Raw genomic sequence first — 22,730 nt, forward strand, 5'->3', positions numbered from 1 at the left:
CAAGGTGCTACTCATCCTAGTGGCTTACCTTCGGACCCAAGGGGTTCATATCTACCCATATTTGGATGATCTGCTGATACGGTCCAAGTCTGAAGAGCTGGCTCATCATCATTTAATGATCACCCGCAATGTTTTGCAGGCCTACGGCTGGCTTGTCAACTTCGACAAAAGCCATCTCCAACCAACCCAACGCCTACTACACCTTGGGGCAATGTTGGACACCCTGCAGGCAATGGTCTTCCTGGCTCCAGATCGCATCACTGCCATCACAAGCATCGCAAGGTCCCTGATGCAACAAACATCCGCAGACGTCATGCTTCTCGCCAGAGCGCTCGGGATGTTTATCTCCACAATCCACATTGTGCCCTGGGCTCGAGCTCACACTCGGCCCCTTCAGTGGACTCTGTTGCCTTTTCAAAAAGACATTGCCAGCTCCAACCATCGCAAAGTTCGTTTGAGCCCCGCTCTGCGCCTCTCCTTCCGCTGGTGGACCAAGGTCCAACATCTCTCCAAGGGCACGTCGTTCAGAGAACCCCGCAGAACCGTCGTGACCACAGACGCCAGCCTCATAGGTTGGGGAGCCCACTGCAACTCCCAGTACGTTCAGGGGGTTTGGCCCAACGCAGAGCAATCTCGAAGCATCAACTGGCTGGAACTAAAGGCTGTCCACTTGGCTCTATGTCATTTTCAGTCTCTGTTCCCTTTGCATCATGTGCTCATTCGAACAGACAACACGTGTGTAAAATCACATTTGAACAGACAGGGGGGCAACCAGGTCTCGTCCTCTGCAGGACTTAGCCTCCCTCATCTTTGTCTGGGCAGAACAACATCTACAATCCCTGAAAGCAGAGCACCTCAGAGGGATTTGGAATGTGACAGCAGACTGGCTCAGCAGACAACAAGTCTTCCCGGGAGAATGGAAACTTCATCCAGCCATTTTCCATCGTCTCCAGTGTCGGTTCGGCGCCCTCTCAGTCGACCTGTTTGCTTCCAGTCACAATTGCCAGCTTCCAAGGTACTTTGCCCAATACCTGGACTCAACAGCAGAAGCAGTGGATGCTCTGACAACACCGTGGCCAGACGGTCTATTGTACGCCTTTCCTCCCATACCATTGTTAGCCAAAACCTTGAGGAAGGCGCGAACCGAAAGGGCACAGCTGGTTCTGATAGCACCATTTTGGCCACGCCGACCGTGGTTCTCAGATCTTCTGGCAATGTCAATGATGGATCCTTGGACACTTCCAGTAACGCCAGACCTCCTATCCCAGGGTCCAGTACTGCACCAGGACCCTACTTGGCTCAATCTAACAGCGTGGCGTTTGAACGGAGACACTTGAGGTCAGCTGGACTGTCTGACGCTGTGATTTATATTATTTTGGCCTCGAGAAGACCATCTACCACTCGCATTTATCAACATACCTGGGTGGCTTTCTCCAAGTGGTGTCAGTCCCACCACCACGATCCATCCCAGGCCAATGTGCACCAGGTGCTCCAATTTCTCCATAGTGGCTTTATGATGGGACTTCGACCCAACACTCTACGTCGACATGCGTCTACTCTGTCATCCATTCTCTCAGTGTCCTCTCCTGGAGATCATATTTCCTCACATCCGTTCATCAAACGTTTTTTGAGGGGAGTCGCCCTACGCTCTCCGGCTGTTGTCCATCGGTTCCCCTCATGGAGTTTGCCGAAAGTTCTGCAGGCTTTGCAACCCCCTCCGTTTGAACCCATCAGGACTGTGCCCCTACGTATTCTGTCCTTCAAGGTCCTGTTTCTGATCGCAATCACATCTGCCAGACGCGTTTCGGAGTTGGGCGCATTGTCTTCTGCTAGACACCTCTGCGTCTTCCATAAGGACTCTGTTGTGCTGAAGACTGACCCTTCCTTTCGTCCCAAGGTCGATTCAGTTTTTCATTGCAACCAGGACGTTGTTTTGCCTTCCTTTTGCCCGAATCCTACCCATCCTCTCGAGAAGGCTTGGCATTCGTTGGATGTCCGGAGGGCTCTCAAGACCTACCTGTCTAGGACCCAAGAGATTCGACGAACGGAGTCTCTGTTTGTATCCTTTCATCCAAGGTCTATGGGGCATAAAGTATCCAATCCTACCTTATCCGGTTGGTTTGCAATGTGTAATGTACAGCTTCACAGATGAGAAAAGTCTAACAAAGATCTTTGGTATTAAATTATGTCACTCCTTTTTTTTAAAAAAATAGGCTTATATTAAAAGGGGGTTGTTTCTGAAAAAAAACAAAATTGGAGCATCCTGCACCAAGAAGACACATATTTTCAAAGTTGTTGCTTTTATTACAGAGTCTGAAAATAAAGTACCTCATAGAAATTAACACTGGTTGGATCCAAATGTTCTCTTCCCCTCCTCCAGTGGAGGAAGAAAAAAATTTGGTACAACACATTGATATCCCCCCTTGTTTATATTTATTTATTTATTTATTGTATTTCTATACCGCCCCATAGCCGGATAGCAGTTAGAAAATGTAAATAAGTATGTTTAAATGTAAGCATGTTAGCATTTCCACAGACTTTACAACAATGGCATTCAAGTATTGTGCAGGAAGTGTTATCTTGGACTAGACTTCATCTTATGACTTAATGTAGTTAAGTGTAGTTACCTGTAGAAGGTTACCAAGTTAAAGATACAAGGTGAGTGAACAAATCATCATAGAAATATGCTATGGGTGGAAAATCCTTTGATATTTTGTGAATGTGACCGGTGATAGACCACTGTTAAGTGTAATGTTCAGAAAAATGATTGCATTTTTACAGATTCAAGACATAAGCATTAAAATAATCTAAAATCCACAGTAACTGAAAAGTCTGAACAGGAAACAGAAATCCAGTGTGGTACAGTGGTTAGAGTGTTGGACTACCTTCAGGGAGTCCCAGGTTCAAATCCCTGTGTGGCACTGGGTGGCCTTGAACCAGTCACTGACTCAGCCGTAACCTACCTCAGTGGGTTGTTGTGAAGTTAAAATTCAGGGAGTGACAGTCATATACAGTGCCTTAAGCTCTGGAGGAAAAGTCAGATAGAAATGTAGCTAAATAAATAAAAATAAATGAATAATATTTCTTTCTGCAGGTCATATTGCACATGCTAGGTATTACTGCTGCAAACATTCCTGTCCTCTATTCAAAAAAATATGATAAACAAGGAAGAAGAATGCCACTTAATGCCTATGTGCTTGACTTCTACAGACATGGTTCTTTGGCAGCTATGTCTCAGGAAAATGGGTAGGCAATTTCAGTCTATCTATGCAGAAATCTATAAAGTAACCTTGTCAAGTCAGACCACTGGTTCACCTAGCCCAGTACTGCCTAGGTCATGGATGGGGAACCTGTGGCTCTCTAGATGTTGCTAGACTCCAGCTCCGATCATCTCTGACTGTTGGCCATGCTGATGGGGGCTGATGATGAGAGGTTGAGTCCAACAATATCTGGAAGGCCACAGGTTCCCCAACTTTGGCCCAGTCTGACCAGCGGCATCTCTCCAAGGTGTCGGACAGTGATCTTTCCCAACTTTGCTAACTAATGTCCTTTTAAATTGGAGATGCCGGGGACACAACTGGAGACTTTCTGCATGCAAAACAGGAGCTCTACCTCCAAACTGTGTCCGCTTCCCAAGAAAAAATGATCCAAAGACAAGTGATCATCTTTGTATACCAGTTTTTAAAAATAGCATTATTTCAGCAAATAAGATTTTCCCTTTTAATAGTTATAGCCACTCCCGATGAAGTGTCTGAGATTCCAAATCCCAAGCGATCCAATCCACAGTACACACATGCTGTTCTTGCATATAGGAAGGCTCTTAGTCATAGTCACCTCATTACAGTGCTTTAATTCACCTGATACATTCTCACTGGCCCTGAAATTTATTAAACCAAGTGTTGAAATCCCATATTGTCAAGTTTTCTTGAACCAAAGTAATTTCAAGTTCAAGGGAACGTGAAGGAAATGTGTAATTGCTATTTTAGCTTGTTTTTAATTTATTATCTGAATAATGATTGCATAAAATATTTAATACTTTGCAAATCTACTTTTCTTTTTAGTCTACACGAAGGAGAAGCTTATCGTTTGCTGAAGGACTTTGCCCTTAATATTCAATCAATCAGGCAAGCATACTATTACTTTAACAGGACACTGGTCTTGAAATCTTGCTTCTCTTTAGACATCTTTAGACAATTGATTTTAACAGACTTTTGCCCTGATCCTATGAACCACTATACTTGCATGCTTTTATTTAAAATATTTCTATACTGCTTTTCTATTTTTTAAAAAACATCTGCTAAAAGCATCTCACAATTCTATAGATTATATGGATTAACATCATCCACTGCTATATATGAATTGACAGGCAATATTGATGCTGGCTCCAATTGTTTTCCCACTTACTTGGGTATAAACCCCACTGAACTCAGTGGGACTAAGTAAGGATGGGGGAGAAATTTGATTCACTTCTCATTTAAAGCCTAATTACCAAATTCACACTTTCCAAAGCAATATGAGAATTGAAACACAGCCATCCTTCAAACTTTGTACTTGTCTGAATTTTGCAAAACAGTTCTCCAATCAGTGTATACAAAAAAGCTTATATTAGGGGAATACACATAAAAATAAATACTGATTGCAAAAATGTGTTAATTAGTCATAACTGCATATAAAAACGTGTTTATTAGGAGAAATTCACACTAAAGTGCTGAAGGATTTCCCATGAGAATGTTTTGTGTTTTAAATAATACTCTGACAAACATTAGCATTTGCTAACATTTGGAAACTACTTATTCTACAAACCTAATTGCATTTCCTTGCATGTTAAGTTTTGTTGATTTGGTTCCAAAAGAGGTGCTTAGGATCACAGTCCTGCAGCCCAACCCGAAGTTTCCTGAGCAATTAAGGCAGGAGAGCAAACCAGCACGCAAACGTCAGTGGCATTGTTACAAAACTGTGCACACTGCTGGAGCACAGCTCCAATATCACAACTTTAATAAAAACGTTCAATATTTGTTTCTTCTGTTTTCCAGTGTTTCTTTGCGTGAGTTTTGTGGAAGTGAGGACCGCAATGTTGTGTGGGCATTTCAACAATTAAGCAACCACTACTGGAAAAAACTGGAAATGGTTCAGAAAAATTAACCTGTGTGTACATTGAATTTGAGTATGCTGGAAGACTATGCATTGTAGATTGGCTAATTCTTTATATGACTGGGAAGCCAACAGATAGTGTTCGGGATCTGAATAGGATAAATCTAGTTTCAAACTTTTTCTTGGTCACTGAGTGAACTTGGGTCAATCACTATCTTTCAGCTTAACCTACTTCAAATGGTTGTTGTGACAATAAAATTTTGACCCCGTATGTGTTACCTCTTTCAAATGAGTTTCAGTGATTTAGTTTCTGGAGCGTATCTAGCATGACATTTCTTTATTTTGGGGCAAGATCTAGTGTAAGTCAAAGAAGCAGGATAGTTGTAATTGTTGCACAAGCTATTTTTGTTGTGCAGACCGAAGTAACATAATGGTACAAAACAGTATACAATAGGTCAACATTACACAACACTTCTGCTGGCCCAAGTTGCTAATTGGATTTGGTTCATGTGCCACACTATGCATGAAGCTCCCACTAGTGGAATAGCTGTTGTCGCAGCTGGATCTCAACCTTTATATAAGTGTAAGTTTAAAGATTTTACATTTTCATAAAAACCAATATGCTTTAATATTCCAGCTCCAAAAAGGGCAGACTTGCTTTAAGGGTTGCAAGGATTTCAGCTAGATCAGTGTTGGAGACCTTTAAGCCTAGATGTCCCCCTCCAGGCTTCTCTGCCTGGTCCTTGGGACTTTCCCTAGGCCATACACCTCTCCTCAGACACACTCTATTCCTCCAGGCCACACACACCACTAGCCTTACTTTACACCTTCCTTGACGGTTTTTACCTGGCTGAAATATGTCCTTGAACTCTTGATAATGACTCTTGCTTTCCTGATGGAGGATATAGGTGTATGTATGTAGAAACTAGCCTACTCTACAAAGTTGAATTAAATTAATTTCTCCACATGCTTTTACCTCTGGTTCCACCCTCTATTGGCATGTGCTCCCCAGAGGGAAAGATGGGCCATCAGGCTGAAAAAGATTTCCCACCCTTGAACTTGATAATACATGTGTCATGTTTTGAACATGTTTTGATATGTTATGCAATTGTTAAGAAGTTGTTGTTATTTCTGTTTTCTATTTCGTACAATAGATCCAACAATCTACCGTTCTGTCTGTAAGAATGCTGTAAAAATGAAAATGTTTCTCAGTATATTCTTGAGTGTAAATGTTCAAACAGTTGCCTAAAGACTAATCCAGTGCACATTGATTTGGGAGCAAGTCTCCACTGAACTCCACTGCATGGCTTTAAAAGAAGGTTAGACAAATTGATGGAGGATAAAGCTATCAGTGGCTACTAGCCATGATGGCTATGTTCTTCCTCCATAGTCAGAGGTAGTATGCTTCGGAATACCAGTTGCTGGAAACCACTGGAGAGGAAGGTGCTCTTGTGTTTAGGTCCTGTTTGTGGGCTTCCCATAGGCATCTAGTTGGCCACTGTGAGAACAAGATGCTGGGCTGATCCAGCAGGCTTTTCTTATGTTCAATGAGATTTACGTCTTCTTAACTGTGCATAGGCTCAGCTTACCTCTCCAGTATGTCCTGTACCTCTACCATCGAAGCTGCTGCTTCAGTTACGGCAAGTGGAGATGCCAAATATTTCTTTGAGCTGGAATAGCTGGTTATCTGTACAGGTGATACAGGTTAATTTCTAAAATAAGAGGAACCATGACTCAAACTTGTCAGGAATTATTGCTTTCGACCTGAAGTTTTTTTTCTTTAAAAGCAATGTGTGTTTATGGGGAGCAATGATTTATTCTCCAAGGAGATTTGCCTGGCACAGATTTTGCTGTCTTTTTATTTACGCAGGTCTTTTAATGTCATCTTTCTGATGTTGTTTTAATCTGACAGTTTCTTTTTTTTAGTTGCAAATGAGTTCCTGTTGCCGCTGTGCTTTAAATTGTTTTTGTTCTTATGTTTTCATTATCTTTTACTGTAAAGCACTTTTAAATTCTCCAGACTGTCGACTCCAGAACAAAAGATCAGTGCAAAGCAAATTTACCACTAAATGCAGGTTCTATTCCAGCTGCCATTCAGACAATTGTTAATCCAATTGTCATTCAAAAAGAATGACACAAATGGGCTGCATTTGACTCTCTTACATGGTAAACCACCTAAAATTAATCTCCAGCTTTGCTCATAAAAAGTCTAATGTTTCTCTAAACTTCTGCTCTGTGCCTAACCAGGAACGTGTGTTTTTTGTTTGTGATCTGTGTAACAGCTGGGCTTTTATGTTTTCAGATATGGAGATTAGCCATTGCTGCTTTATCCTGTATTTCCTAGGTGTAACATGCTACCTGCTGCAGTCTCCATCATGGAACTGAGTCTAAATGCTACTGTCGTGGCTACAATACCAAGTATAATTTTTGTCCTTTTTTGTCTCCCCCCCCCCCAACTTGTGTAATATCTTGCCCTGATGAACAATTCTGAAGAACCCCTGAAAGATTGCTCACTATGTTGTGATATTTTGATTGGTCCTAATAAAGGTATTGCCCAACTGTGGATTTTGGATTCTTTTTAGTACATATTAGGGAATTCTGAATTTGCTAAAAGCCACTTTTTATCTGTACCACACATGTTGACAGACTGAGTTCTTGGATTCAACAAATTCTGTTGCTAAGTGCCTGCTGATCAGTAGCTGAGGGAGGAAAGAATTTACTTTTTAAAAAAGAAGAGGAAGACTTGACTTCCCTAAAAGGTTTAGCTATGTCCTCAGACACGTTGCCTAACCAAGATTGTGGGGAACTCATTATATGTTTTGTAAACTGGCACATCCTTTGTATTACAGTTGAAAATGGAAATGGACTGCCTTCAAGTTGATTCTGACTTATGGTGACCCTATGAATAGGGTTTTCATGGTAAGCGGGATTCAGAGGTGGTTTACCATTGCCTTCCTCTGAGGCTGAGAGGCAGTGACTGGCCCAAGGTCACCCAGTGAGCTTCATGGTTGTGTGGGGATTCGAACCCTGGTCTACCAGGTCGTAGTCCCTTAACCACTTCACCACACTGGCTCTCGTATTAGTTACACAGTAGTAATAGAAAGGCACATGCTTTGATATCCTGTGCTCCTTATTCTGTCACTGAACCATGCTGTGGAAAAAATAAACACAATTTAAGCCCTGGCTCATCAAGGGTAGAGACACACTTACTGTTCTGCCAGTTCCAGTGCGCCTCCACTTCTCTTTTCTGAAAATGGGGGCATACCCCACTCCCTTTTACTGTAAAACCTGGTGGGATCAGTTTGAGTGCATTTTTTAAAAAATTCAGCTTCAAAGTGTGTTCACAACTGATTAGCATATCAACCCACTGCCCCTCCAGGTGTCGCCAATGGAAATGCATTGCTGTAGGCTACTAGTGCGCTCACAGCCCACAAATGGATGTGGGGTTGGAGGAGGGGAAGAGTAGAGTGCCAGTTCATACTGTCCATATTCTATCTTTCCTTCTCTGTGCTTCCATAATAAATATGCAATAATGTAAAGATGAATAACTCATCAAAACTGCTACTTTGGATGGAGGAAGCTAAGTAGTGGTTGAGCCAAACTTTTTTTTTAAAGTCACTAGGGTGTTTTTTTAAAAAAAAGCCTCCTTTCCTCCTCTCCCCCACACCACTCCTTTTTGAGACATTTCTGTTGGTTGGTCTATTTCAACTAAAAAGGGATGCCGTGCAGACTGCAGAGCTAGATTTCTATGTAGAAAGAAATGAAGGATTGCATCCAGTCCTATTCAAAGTAGATCTATTGAAATGATAGACATGAATAATATGTCCATTAATTTGAATGGGTCTACTCTGAGTAGGACTTAGTTGGGGACAATCCTAAGTCACAGAGGCATTTTTTTTAACTGAACCATGAAGTAAATTCAAACGCTGCTATTTTAAGAATCCTAAACTAATTATTGCAAGAACTCTCTAGCTTCATTTTATTGAAATTGCCTCACACAGAGCTAAGGACAAAATAGTCATGCAATTTTAAAAGGGGAAACAGTTTCTCCCACACTGACCTGCCAGAACTGCAGTGGTGACATAGTCTGGAAATGGGATTAAGCCTGGGAAACTTAAAAAAATGGAATTGGGCTGCCTTCAAGTAGATTCCGACTTATGGCAACCCTATGAATAGGGTTTTCATGGTAAGCAGTGTTCAGAGGGGGTTTACCATTGCCTTCCTCTGAGGCTGAGAGGCAATGACTGGCCCAAGGTCACCCAGTGAGCTTCATGGCTCTGGAGGGATTTGAACCCTGGTCTCCTAGGTCGTGGTCCAGCACCTTAACTGCTCCTGAATCTCATTTGTTCATTATTGTCCTCTTAAAAAAAAGAATTTTGGCACTTCCTACCGTAGCCAACCATATGTTTGTTTCTGGATATCTCACAAGCAGAACAAAGTGAGTAACCTTCTACATTGTTTGGTTCCTAGCAACTCATGTTTTAATGGTATACTGCCTCTGAACTTGGAAGTTTAACCATCATGGCTAGTAGCCCTTCCTTTACTTGTCCTCCATGAATTGTCTAATCACATTTTAATGCTATTAAACCAGTAGCCATCACACTTCTCAGGGAAGTTGATTCCATAAGATATTTGTCCGTGCCACCGCCATCACTGCACAGCCCCACTCCTCTAGAGTAGGACCTTGCTGAGGTGGTTCAACCCCTTCCTCTCTCATTCCGCCACTGCCACACAGTCCCTCTCCTGAGGGGGAAGATTTGCTGAAGCGGTCCAGCCTCCCTCACTGCAGACACGTAGGGTGTGGTGATGACAATCTCAATGTTCTTTTACTGTCCTCTACAAAGGAGCACTCATGTACATGCACGCTTCCTACAGTAACACTTTTCTCACTCAAGTAGGAAGCCCCATCCTTAAGGCTGTGAAGGGTGCATGACTAATTGCTGCAATATCTGTAGCCCGGTCTAGTAATGTAGTAAAGTACTGTAGAGATGCTGATTCCTGTGTAACCTGTAAGCTGATTCATGAAGCGCTCTGAACTGAAACCTTTTATTGAACTAATAAAAGCACACCTTCATGTTCGAGTCTGACTTCAGTGAGTTCAAGCAGGACAGTTAGTCCTTTATACAGCAACCAGTTAAGAACCAGTAACCAGTTTTTCCCTTGATTGTCTAACAGGAAGGAAAATCTAAAGGCCAGGAACAAGATTAGAAGGAGGGACCCTCAAGGAAGAGCTAATACCTTTGGGTATCCCCTTGTCCACTGTTTCCTTAACCTTTTTTCTTGTGAAGCAAAAATATGCCAGTCATTTAATTCCTTGTGTTCATACTAAATTTTCTGTTAACTTGACCATTCCATAGCCATTGCTCCCATACCCATGAAGACAACTCAGAGACCAGGCATTGGGTTTAATGTTATATTTTAAAAATATAACAATATAACCTAACAAGGAAGGCTGGCTACAGGGCAGGTTCAGTGACATACAAACTTCCTTCTTTTTTAGTGTTTTGAATTTTCAAACAACTGGAAACTAGTAACCAACTTCAGCATCGTAAACGAAACTTAACTTCTGGCCAACAAGAAGGGGAAGAAGGAGGGAACAGCTGATTGTGCATCTCACCCGGGCAAAGTCCCAGCTTTCTCGTGGTTAAAAAGATAAGCTCTTCCCTGATTGTGCACTTTTACATCAGAGGAGCATCGATGAGTGAAGAGACATCTGCTGGACCCCACTTCATCCACAGAAGCAACGTAATGTGGGTGGGTGGGAAGGGGAATATGAGATTCTCAGTTAAAGTGTGTGTGTAATTGTGTATGTGTGCATGCTTACCAGGCTATTTTATTGGAAAGGAGCATCATGACTTCCATTGTCTCATGTGGGTGTCATCCTGTGCTTAATGTGAGCGCTTGATAGACTTTTAAGTTCTGGAGCCTGACACTAGGACACAGGGTCTGAACCTGAGTAGAAATGGCTCCTTTTCAGCCCACAGTATTTCCCTGCCTCCCTCAAAATTGGGGTGGGGGACAGAGAGAGACTTAGTGGGATTCTAAAACTTACAGCTAAAGGGGGTGTTCAGATCTTGAATTTGGTATGATTTTGTGAGATTGACTAGAGCAAATTAGAAGTAATGCCATAAAAGAACAAGAAATTTACTGAACAGTAAGCTGCTGGCCTAGGCCATCTTTCAAAACGGAGAGGAGACTGAGAACAGGAAACTAGGACTTGCAATTTTTGAGGCATAGATGCGTGTTTCTTGGAGTGGCATGCTCTCAAGAGATAAAAATCCAGAGTTCCTTATCCTACCATTCAATGTACAGTCAGGAAACCAGCCAGGTAAATCAGTGAATGTGAAGGACAAGCATAATCATAATTAGGGACATTGAAAACCCTGGGCCAGTGTTGTTGATATGATTTCAGGCCCTAAAATATATGTGAATAACTGATTTAGATCTTTGGTCTCAACAGAAGCGTCTCTAAAGATCATTTGTCACTAGTGTATAACTAAGGGCCCCTCCAGACTAGTGTTTTGTGGCTGAATTCTGCAATGTGTTCGGGACATCATAATAGTGCATTAGTGGAATAGTGCATTAAAGTATTCAGCTTTAGTTTGTTCTGCAGTGGTTTTCCAACACTACCACAAGATTGCTCTCTGGAGGGGCTATAGCATAACAAAATCAGGACAAACAAAATCCAGAACGTTTGTGGCACAGAAAGTTTACACATTTTCAGCAGGAAGTTAGAAGATATGCACCAATTGGAAATGAAGCTGTGTGATTACCCCAAAACATTTCCAGGTGCAAATGCCATTCAAAGTGGGATTGTGTATGACCACACCAATAGCATCATTAGTATAAATCATCATACATGCACAATAAAAAGCTTGTCTGGAGGGGCCGTAAAACACATAAGTTCAGATCAGGCAACCAGAAGCATAAGGAGATTAAACAAAGGGAACAACACAAAAAGCTTAAAGGTAACCAGCCTGTCTTGTCAGTTTTTCAAAACAGGCAAGGAACTAGGGTGTGGAAAGAGATGGGGGAAGGTGGCAGCTGCATCGTATGTTTCTACTGGGTCCAGATAATTGCTGCTTTGGTGCTGCCTAATTCTAATTGTTTGACAAGAGTTCATAGTTCAAATTACCCTTCCTTTGTGTGATCAGTGGAGACCTCAAAAGTGGCAGAAACTTCTTTGCCTGCCTACTCCAAGCCTTGCCTTTCTGAGAAAAGCCCAGGGGAGTTTGCCTGTTTCTAATAGAGATGTACCTCCTTGTCCACATACATATGTGCATCTGTATCCACATTGGCTACATGTGTGGAAGGCTGCTTCCTCATTTGGGTCTTCCTTGCTGGACTGGGTAAATGTTAATATGGAATATGTAAATTTCTTAACTACTAACTAGACTTTAGACTAATAAAAAATAATTTGCAATTTGTATGTCACAAATATATAGACCTGGAAAACTATGGCCCATTACTCCCATACAGTTGCTATAATAGTAATGTAAACACCAGAAACAAGATATCCATGTATTATGATATTTGTACTAGTGGGTATTGATAGTCATATAGGACATGAATCAAGTACAGTAAAGTGACTGAAGTCTCATTGGTTTCAGTGAGAGAAAGTTAAACAGATGCTTCACTCTTCCACTGAAACAAAACCCTAAGGTGCTTCAATTTAGATCAATCACATCTATAGTTTCCAGAATTTCTGAGCACATGCTTTCCCACCAGAGTCGGACATGGCTTCTGCAGGAACTGATTCAGAAGAAGAATTGAATAAGGAGGGGAGTGACGGTGACAATGATTGTTCTGATTTTGATGAGAATGAGGTTTCTGACTGTTTCTTAGAAGATATATCCCCACCATGTGAAGGACACAAAGAATCTGATGATGTTAAAATCTATGGTAACATTCAGGAAAGTTCTAAAGATTCAACAGAGCTTGAAAACATAAGCAATCCCCAAGATCCTGGTGAGATTTTTTGAGTTAATATTTTGAATTTGTGCTGATGGCTTAATGTGTGGTATTTTAAAAGTTATATTCATGGGTGCATTTATATATTTCAGAACTAAAATCAAGTCAAATATTTCTGAACAAATTATCGAGATTTATTTGGAAATCTTTATCTAAAGCTGAGTAAGTATGGGACTTTTACTTAAGTATAAATATGCTGTTTATTTTATATATTTTATTTTATATGTCTTACTTTATTGTTAGAATTGGTTATGTTTTAGTTGACTATGATATACACTATCCCGAGGTCCTATGGATGGAAGAACAGTATAGAAATTTAAATAAATAAATATTTCAGAAGAGATCTCACTATTTCCTATACATGTCATTTTTAACACAGTTATGTCATACTGTAAAACATTAACTAATTGTATACAGTATAATTTACAGAAATCTTAAGTGTGATCCAAACTCCCACTCTCGGTCAGTGGGGCTTTGCAGAGTGGCGGAGCGACCCCTTCCACAGTGGAAGGGGTTGTAGTGGAGGCAATCAGGCCCAATCTCTGTAAAGATGGAGGGGTTCACAGCTTCCAAATCAGGCTCATAGGGAAGTCTTCCCAGCAATAGCTTGGGGTTCAGACACAGAGAGCAAGTCTGTTTTAAGTTCCCAGCATTTTCTCAGACTAACTCTAAACACACAGAGAAACTATTTCCTTGGGTGTGGGGAATCACTGTCCTCAAGGAGCATCCCTGCCCATTTGTTCCTATGTCAATAGGATTTCTCTTGACAACATTTTTACATATGTACATTAATCCATCCAGTGAGAACAAAGAGCCTGGCCAGGCCAGAATGATTATCAAAAGAACTTGTTTGACCAGTGGAGCAGGCTTTTTGGGGGAACAAAGCCCAAAGAACTGGAAATTGTAGTATGACACAACATAAGAACAACCTGCTGGATCAGGCCAGTGGTCCATCTAGTCCACCATCCCAATGGCCAGGCAGATGTCCATGAGAAGCCCATAAGCAGGACTTGAGCACAAGAGCACTCTCCCCTTCTATGGTTTCTAGCAACTGGTATTTAGAAGCATAATGCCCCGACTATGAAGGCAAAACATAGCCATCATAGCTCATAGCCATTGATAGCCTTATCCTCCACTAATTTATCTAATCCTCTTTTAAAGCCATCCAAGTTGGTAGCCATCGCTACCTTTTGTGGGAATGAATTCCATAGTTTAACTATGCACTGTGTGAAGAAATATTTTATTGTGTTTTTCCTGAATCTTCCAAACATTCTGCTTCCTTGGATGTCCACAGGTTCTAGGGCAGCCTTTCCCAACTAGTGGGCCACCAGGTGTTGTTGGACCACAATTCCCATCTTTCCTGACCGTTGGCAATGCTGGCTGAAGCTGATGGGAGTTGTGGTCCAACAACATCTGGTGGCCCACTAGTTGGGAAAGGCTGTTCTAGGATTATGGAGAAAGGGAGAAATACTTTATCCACTTTCTCCGTGCCTTGAATAATTTTATACTATCATGACACCTCTTACTTGCCTTTTCTATAAACTACAAAGCCCCAAATACTGCTGCAACCTTTCCTCATAGGGGAGTTGCTCAATCCCTTTAATCATTTGGTTGCCCTTTTCTGGACCTTTTCCAACTCTACAATATATCTTTTGAGGTGAGACAATCAGAGCTGTACACAGTTTTCCGAATGTGGCTGCACCATAGATTTGTATAACAGCCTTATGATATCAGCAGTTATATTTTCAGTACCTTTCCTAATGATCCCTAGCATGGAGTTTGCCCTTTGCACTGGGTTGACATCTTCATCGAGTATAACTTTACAGTTGTTTACATTGAATTGCATTTGCCATTCTACCTCTCATTTACTCAGTTTGGAGACGACCTTCTGGAGCTCTTTGCAATCCCGTTTTGTTCTAACAACCCTGAACATTTTAGTATCATTGGCAAACTTGGCCACCTTGCTGCTTACCCCTAACTCTAGACTGTTTATGAAGTAGTTAAAAATCCAAGTACACAATGTCAACTCTGTATGCTTGTTGACACTTTCAAAGAACTAATAGGTTATTGAGACAGGACTTCGTGACAAGATGGGACAGTCTTGTGGTGCAGGTGCTTTTGTAACTTGAGTCCGTCATGTGAGCCTGTCAATACTGCCTGTCAATGGCTGTCGGGGTGGTGGTGGCTTGAGCCCCAGAGTCGTCCCCCCAAAGTTTATACCTATGAGTAGAGAAATTGTGCTCAATTGTGGATTGGGTTTTATAACAAGTTAATCGTACAGAAATCAGATTGCCTCCTTGTTTTCATTTGTTTCATGTATTTATTCTACATTCTTTCCCCTATAGGTATGTCAGTATATTGAACGACTTTGTAGAATCTGAATTTTTTGTGATTGATGGAGATTCACTACTTATCAGATGCTTCTGCAAAGAACCATATTTGTCTTTTATTTACTTAGTGGAATGCTTTCTGAGTGATTTCATTAAAAAAGGAGCAAAATATGTAATTGTATTCTTCAGGGTACAGTAATAACAAATGTTATTTATTATCCTTTTACATGGTTTCAGCATTTCAGGAAAACTGGGTCATGTTGGTAGTAATATAGGAGATCATGGTCTGTTTTTTGACGTCTTATTTGTATCAATTCTGAAGTTGGTTTTGTCCTATGATTATGGAAAAGACTGTGGATATCCCATTACTCCTGGAGAAACTTGAAAACAGACAGTCCAGTTAAAACATGTCTCTCTTTTGCACAAAACTGCCCTGAAGTGGCTTGTTCTTTGTGTGAGTCAGCAGGACAATATAAAACTATTTTGATAGTAAGCGGCATACAAATAATCAAATAACAAATATTAAGACCGTTTAGGAATGGGTGAATTGGGGGCAAGAAGCATTTAGATGCCTCAGTTTACCTATGGCAATCAAGGTCAGTAGAATTTCCTTCACAAAGTACATATCTCAGACTACTATGGAACAGTGACTGAGAATACAGCTAGGACCAATAAAGCAGATTGTGCTCCTTCAGATCTCCCCACAGTGCCTCAAAGAAGGGGTACATGTGTGTGTGTGTACTCTGTTAATCTGTTCTTGCTATTAGTTTGTCTGCTTCTGACAGAGGTGCCCAGTATTTCTAACACTATTCTGGATAAGGCTATATTCTTAGTAATCATGCAAAAAGTGATGCATTTTAAGGTTACATCTATACTATAGAGTTATGGTTCCCCCCTCTCAAATCCTGGGAAATGTAGTTTGTTAAGGGTGCTGGGAATTATAGCCCTGTGAGAGGTAAACTACAGTTCCCAGGATTCTTTTGAGGAAGCCATGATCGTAAAAGTGGTATATATGTGATTTAAATGAATGGTGTGGATGTGACCCAAGACTCATAAAATGGGAATTGGAGTGACATGAGAGCACTACTTAATTCTTTTTTTAGTTAATTTATATACTGCTTCATATTTCAGCAGAGATCTCTAAGCAATTTTTAACACCCAACGAAAAAGAATCAATATAAAAATGCAATACAAATTCCACATTCAAAACCAAGTAATATTACTACTAGTATGAACAACAGTAACAATAATAGTATTTCCACACTTTAAGTAACATAATTATCTCTAAACAATGTATATAAACAAAGTCATATACAAAACATTAAGAATACATCAAAATATAACATAATTACAATATATAAACATAAAACTATTCTAGCTTGGCTAAGCCTTTTTTAAGTAACTCTCATTGTCTATTCAGGTTTCTAGCCTCTAATCCAGGGATAGTTAATTTTTTTTGAGCTTGAGAGCCACATTCAATCTTGGCCAACCTTCCAGGGGCCATATGCCAATGATGAATATGACCAAAAGTGGGTGTGGCCATCACATCCTCTTACATGCTCATGCACACACGTATGTGCGTGTGTGCGTGCGCGCGCAGGTGCACGCACGCACCCCTACCTTTTCATCAACTGATCCATCATGGTGCTTTCCTCTGAATAGAATAGATTGCACTGCTATTATATTGCTAGGCACACTCCAATCTCTGAACTATGCAAGATTTCAGAGGTGCCAACACATACCTTGATTTTGGTTTTGTTAGAATGAAGATCACTGGAGAGGAGACTATGGTGTCTTTGTGATATACGGCTTTATTTACATATATATACAGGTCTAAGCATAAGATGGAAGGGCTCACAACATTAACGGTCCCACAGATCTTGCTTTCCTGTTAGATGTCCAGGAGGCCGATTCAGTACCAAGAACAAGTCCAGCCTCTGTGTCTGTTCCCAGCCAAATATATCTGTAAAGCAGTATATAAATATCTTAAATAAAATAAATAAGTATTGTTCTCTTACACTTACTGTGTCATTCTCTGCTGGCTCCACCAAGGTGATTAATGGCACTGTAAAACAATTAGCAGCTGGCCAGGCAGGAGCTGAGTTGTAAATCAGACAAGGCTTGAGAATAATGAGGGTAAGCAAGGTCTGTGAGTCCAAGCTCCTCGTATCAGTTCATCTTCCAAAAACAAGGTCAGTAGCAGTTCAAGGGTTCAATGTTGCAATAAAGCAATCCAGGTTTCAAGACGTGAAAGGGTCTAGGCACAGCTGGCAAGGGTCTGATGCTGGTGTCTGATGTTGCTTCCAGTGGAAGGCAAAAGACCTCTGACTGCCTTTTAAACTTCCCTCCTTGGTTCACGTGATACCAATCAGTCCTCTGACTCCTGGAGCTTGTAACCATAAACAGCCAGAATGCCTGAGTTGCTCTGTTAGTCGCAGGCGTCTTACCTCTGCAGGAGGCAGAGGGGCCTCCTGTTCAGTCTGACTGAGGGGCTCCAGCTGTGTTCTGAAAATCTTCCAGTGATGGCAGCTCTGGAGCTGCATCTTGGGTGATTGTGCTTGTTCCCTCTCCTGGGTCTGCTGTGCCAATCCACTGCTCCTCATCCTTCTCTGAGGACTCATCCAATGGAGGCATGTCATACTGATGACATCACTTCCAGCAGGGGAGGGGGAAAGGCCTGCTCTCTTTAGCTCAACTTCTGGAAGCATCTCCAATTAATAGTTTCTGTGGTAACAAGTCACTTGTATTCTTTAGTCATGCAAAGACATATTTAACTAACTTATATAGAGCTATTACCTTAACAATGAGACTGGTTGAACCACTTTAGTAATCTCTAGAATCTCATCTTACAGATAAAAAATCTGAAAGATGACACCCAGGCACCTGAAAGATGACATCCAGTTGAAACCCTCCATCCTATAGCAGTATTTTTGTATCATTTGTTGTATTAATTTGCTGTTCACCTCCCACCCTCATTTTTCTTGTTTAGCTGACTGACTTTAAATCAGGGATGGGGGCCCTGTGATCCTTCAAATATGGCTCCCAGTTTCCATCTACCCTAACTAATATGGCTAATGGTCAGGGATGATGGGAGTTGTAGTACTGTAATGTGTGGAGGGCCACAGGTTCCCCACCCCTGCTTCAAATGAATTCTATGCTATGGTTTAGAAAAAAGTAGAACTTACACAATAATAGTGCCCATAGCATTGCAAGACCCTGGATTAATTCTTATATGGTCAGATGTTGGCATGGACTGCTACAAAGTTCATTCTCTTCAGGTACACATATTCCATAGAACTGGACACCTTTCAAATCATGTTCAGTTTGTATTTGTAGGCAGCCTTATGAAACTGCAGACAATGTGCAACATCCAGCCAAAGTTAGGCACTTGAAATTCTAATAAATTCGACTGGAGTAAATTCAGATTTTCCATTGAAATCAGTGAGATTAAAAAATACTTAACTTTGACTGGATTGTATTCAATGTGTATCAATCTTATATTTAACCAAACTTCTCTCCAATGTGACAGTATTTCAGGAAGGAAGGCATTGTTGAATACTGCAGATAAGATTCAGGGCAGACAACCCTCAAAAAATGTAGTACAATGCACCATTACTTAATTCATTACTACAGGATGTTGTGATGGCCACTATCCTAGATGGTTGTTTGACAAAATGCAGGATGGGTCTATTAATGAATTTTATTTATTTGATTAATTAATTCATTTTATTTAATAGATTTTATCACCGTTTTCAATGAAAGAATGCTGTCTAAATTGGCTTACAAATGTCTAAAGCAATTTTTACTGTTCAGTTGCATTTTTCAATGATGTGCAATATAAATTGCAATGGCTGATGCAAATAAATTTCAAAGAAAGAAAGACTAAAATGTATGTTAAATGTAATAATCAAGTGCTAAAAATATGTATTTACAAAACTCATAACAGCAACAGATCAATAAAATATTTGAAGATACAGTCAACCTCTAGGCATCAAAGACCTAGCTAATTATATACATATTGAGCTGATGCTGAACACCAGCAAGAGATGGAGCCTCACATCTGGGAATGCTCAGGGAAGGCATTTCATAGTATATGGAATGGATAATTTCCATACTCCAGTATTAGCCATGACAGGGAAACAGAACCTCCAGTTTGGAGGCAATATGCCACTGAAAAGTGTTGTCTTCATAGCCTACTTGTAAACGTCAAGAGGCATCTGTCTGGGCACTGCTGGAAATAGAATCTTGAGCTAGGTTGATCTTCCTCTTATCCATGTAGGCAAGGTTTCTTCCCTTGTGCACTACAAGGATGGACAATCAATCATTTTGATGTTTGTTTTTGTCAGGGTCTCTCTTGGGGTTGAGCCATGCCTGATTGGTCACACACCATTTCCTAGCTTCTAGCCAAACTTGCCTTGAATTCCATGGGGTTTCAAATATGGAGGTTAGGGTTGGGAACCTCCTTCTTCCTGAGCCCTGCTCCAGGGTAGTAGAGATAGCAACTGAGCACACTTCCTCTCTCCTTTCTCCAGCTTTCTAAAGAAAGCATGACAAGCAGCACATGCTCCCAGAGGCCACTCAGTCACACATAAGGCATCCTGGGTACAAGGAAGAGTCTGCAACAGTCCCACTGCCACTCTTCTACTTGCCCTTTCCCAGTGCTTCCTCGGCATTTATAACTGCCCTTACCCTTTCTCCCAGATGGTCTTCCTTATTGGGAGCTGCATTTCCTACCCCTGAGCCCTATTAGGGAGTCCTATTCCTGAGCAGTTTGCTTATCTTTAAAATTAGAATTATAACCAAATTGGAATTTAAGGAGAGCCAGTGTGGTGTAGTGGTTAAGGTGTTGGACTACGACCTGGGAGACCAGGGTTTGAATCCCCACGTAGCCATGAAGCTCACTGGGCTAGTCACTGCCTCTCAGCCTTGTGAAAACCCTATTCATAGGGTCTCCATAAGTCGGAATCGACTTGAAGGCAGTACATTTACATTTTTTTGGAATTTGTTAACCTCTAGTACCATTATCATTTACAGTTGTCAACTATTGACACAAGAGGAACTAAAAAATTAAAAGAATGTTTTCCCTGTCATTTCTGTGGTTGAATTGTCATATGGAGGCACTCACATGAAGCTCTGTCACTCTATTGCTGTGTAATAAGATGTCATTCTCTTTTGGACCCCATCTGCTCTGTACATTTAAAGCAGCATTCTGCCACTTTAAATAGTAATGGTTTCCCCCAAAGAATCCTGGGAACTGTAGTTTGGTAAGAGTGCTGAGAAGAGACCCTTATTCCCTCACAGAGCTACAATACTCAGAGTAGTTTAACAATCAATCCCGCTTCCCAGGGAACTCTGGGAACGATAGCTCTGTGAGGGGACTCACAGCACCCTTAAACTACAGTTCCCAGGATTCTTTGGGGGAAGGTATGACTGTGTAAATTGGCATCATAGTGCACACAGACACTTGGTTACCCATTCATCTGAAGAGGATGCTGCACAATTACATTTAGATTGTATCATGTTTTGATTTTTTTTAATTATTTTAAATTATTTTTTAAAACATGTGTTTTTAAATTTGTATATTTGTTTTTAGTGTTTTTAATTGCTGTAAACCTCCCAGACAGCTTTGGCTATGGGGCGGTATATAAATGTAATAAATAAATAAATAAACTACTTTTAAAAAAGAAACCTGCTGTAAAATATGAAGAGGTAGACATATGATCAAACGTGAGTGCCTTCACAAGAAATCCTAATTATGGGGAATGTCAGGGGTATGTCTTCATGTTTTTTGTTTTTTATTTTCCAGAAATAACTTCGCTGTGTTTGTTTTCTACAGGATGTGGAACAGATGTATTTCAGGCAACCTAATCTGCTTCTCCTACGTACAATGTTAATTCAACACCTGAAACACAACACAGATATTGTTCTTCATACAGAATTTTCTAATTGTTTATCAGCAGAATGGCAGATTTTCCTTAAGAAAAGTTACCCCTATTTCATGATAATATCTGATATTGGGGTTTCCTACCCTCACACAGACTATCTAAAGATATTCCTCAGTCATTCTTTGTCTAAGAAAATCAATGTGGTACTCCCATCAGGAGACAATTCTGATGCACTTAGAGTTTTTGCTTATCATATTAAGAGCAAGTATGAACACAGGGAATTTTTTGAACAGGTATGTTACATTTTTCTTGTGAATTCTAATGGCAACAAAGAGGTGGGCAGGGAATTGGTGGGCTCTGGCAGAAGCCAAATCAGGGACATTGTAGGAAAGGAAACAGCTGCCTATCTGGAATTAATTTTATTGAGAGCCATGGAGGACAAGGAAAGAAGAATCATAATAAACCTAAACAAGACTGGGTTGCTTTCAGGGAATCAGATGTCTGCATGTGAAGGAGAAAAAGCACAAAACCATAGTGTTTAGTTGCAAGCTCAAACACTCCTAAGTTAGGGAGCAAGGGAGTTAGGAGTACAGTGATCCAAGTGTTCCATGTTTAATATTTCAGCAACTTAAAATACCTGAGTTTACCTATAATTGATTGGCATGAGTGACATGAACTCAGATTAAAATCCAAAATAAACATCACACATAGCTCCTACCGCTACTGCTAATGTAGACTGCAATCCATTGCTATGCACTCTTTCCTGGGAGACAGTCCCATTGAATTTAGTAGGGCTTACTTTTCAGTGGATGTATACAGAATTGTGAAGTAACAGTGCAATCCTATACATATGTATTCAGAATGATGTCTCCGTATGTTCAGTGGGGCTTACTCCCAGGTAAGTGTGTAGAGGATTGCAGTCTAAATTGTAAGAATAGTGCTTTTTTTAAACACCAGTCACTCTCCAATCAGATGTTACCACTGTACTTTGCCATATTATGAGGAGTAAATATTTTTATTGCTTGCTCATGAGTCAGCGCCATAAATCACCAGAAAATCCCCAAAAACACATATTTTAAAGAATTGGAGGAAATTAGTTTTGCTTCTGACTTTGCTGATTAAATTTTCCAGTTTGCTGTCATTTTAAAGAACTGAATTGGTTAAACTTATATTTTAAATTAATCTTGTTTTTCTGGAAGTGGAAAGGTCATATTTTCTGTGCTAAGGGTGGCCAGACTTAGCAATTGTCAGACCTGATTTGTTTTTTACTAGAACTCCAAGATCTATCAACTAGAAACAAGTGCAAAAGTTAGAATTAAAGAGTAGAATGCATCTGAGCACATTCTGAATGTAGGAGATTTGTTTTCAGAATCAGAACTGAACTGAACATACAGTCCTTGTATTTAAAAGTACATTCCTAGTTAGGATTTTTCATTTTGGTTGCTTAATTTAG

The 22,730-nt window shown here is 40.6% G+C and overlaps 2 protein-coding genes across 2 annotated transcripts in view; both read left to right on the forward strand.

Annotated features, from left to right (window-relative positions):
- Positions 1-7,649, forward strand: part of LOC133364081 (probable ATP-dependent RNA helicase DDX60) — a 91,898-nt gene extending 84,249 nt beyond the window's left edge. Inside the window, exons 26-28 of the mRNA XM_061584135.1 lie at positions 3,095-3,246; positions 4,062-4,124; positions 5,034-7,649. Coding sequence (XP_061440119.1) covers positions 3,095-3,246; positions 4,062-4,124; positions 5,034-5,142 — 324 coding nt within the window. The 3' untranslated portion in view covers positions 5,143-7,649. The remainder of the gene's footprint in view (positions 1-3,094; positions 3,247-4,061; positions 4,125-5,033) is intronic.
- A 3,028-nt stretch (positions 7,650-10,677) lies between these two features.
- LOC133363660 (probable ATP-dependent RNA helicase DDX60) overlaps positions 10,678-22,730 on the forward strand; it is a 58,900-nt gene continuing 46,847 nt past the window's right edge. The window contains exons 1-4 of the mRNA XM_061582934.1: positions 10,678-10,841; positions 12,820-13,059; positions 13,155-13,224; positions 21,229-21,570. Of these exons, the coding sequence (XP_061438918.1) occupies positions 21,241-21,570 (330 nt within the window). The 5' untranslated portion in view covers positions 10,678-10,841; positions 12,820-13,059; positions 13,155-13,224; positions 21,229-21,240. The remainder of the gene's footprint in view (positions 10,842-12,819; positions 13,060-13,154; positions 13,225-21,228; positions 21,571-22,730) is intronic.

This window comes from Rhineura floridana, chromosome 9, assembly GCF_030035675.1.
Source record: "Rhineura floridana isolate rRhiFlo1 chromosome 9, rRhiFlo1.hap2, whole genome shotgun sequence".
In the NCBI taxonomy this organism is placed as follows: Eukaryota; Metazoa; Chordata; class Lepidosauria; order Squamata; family Rhineuridae; genus Rhineura; species Rhineura floridana.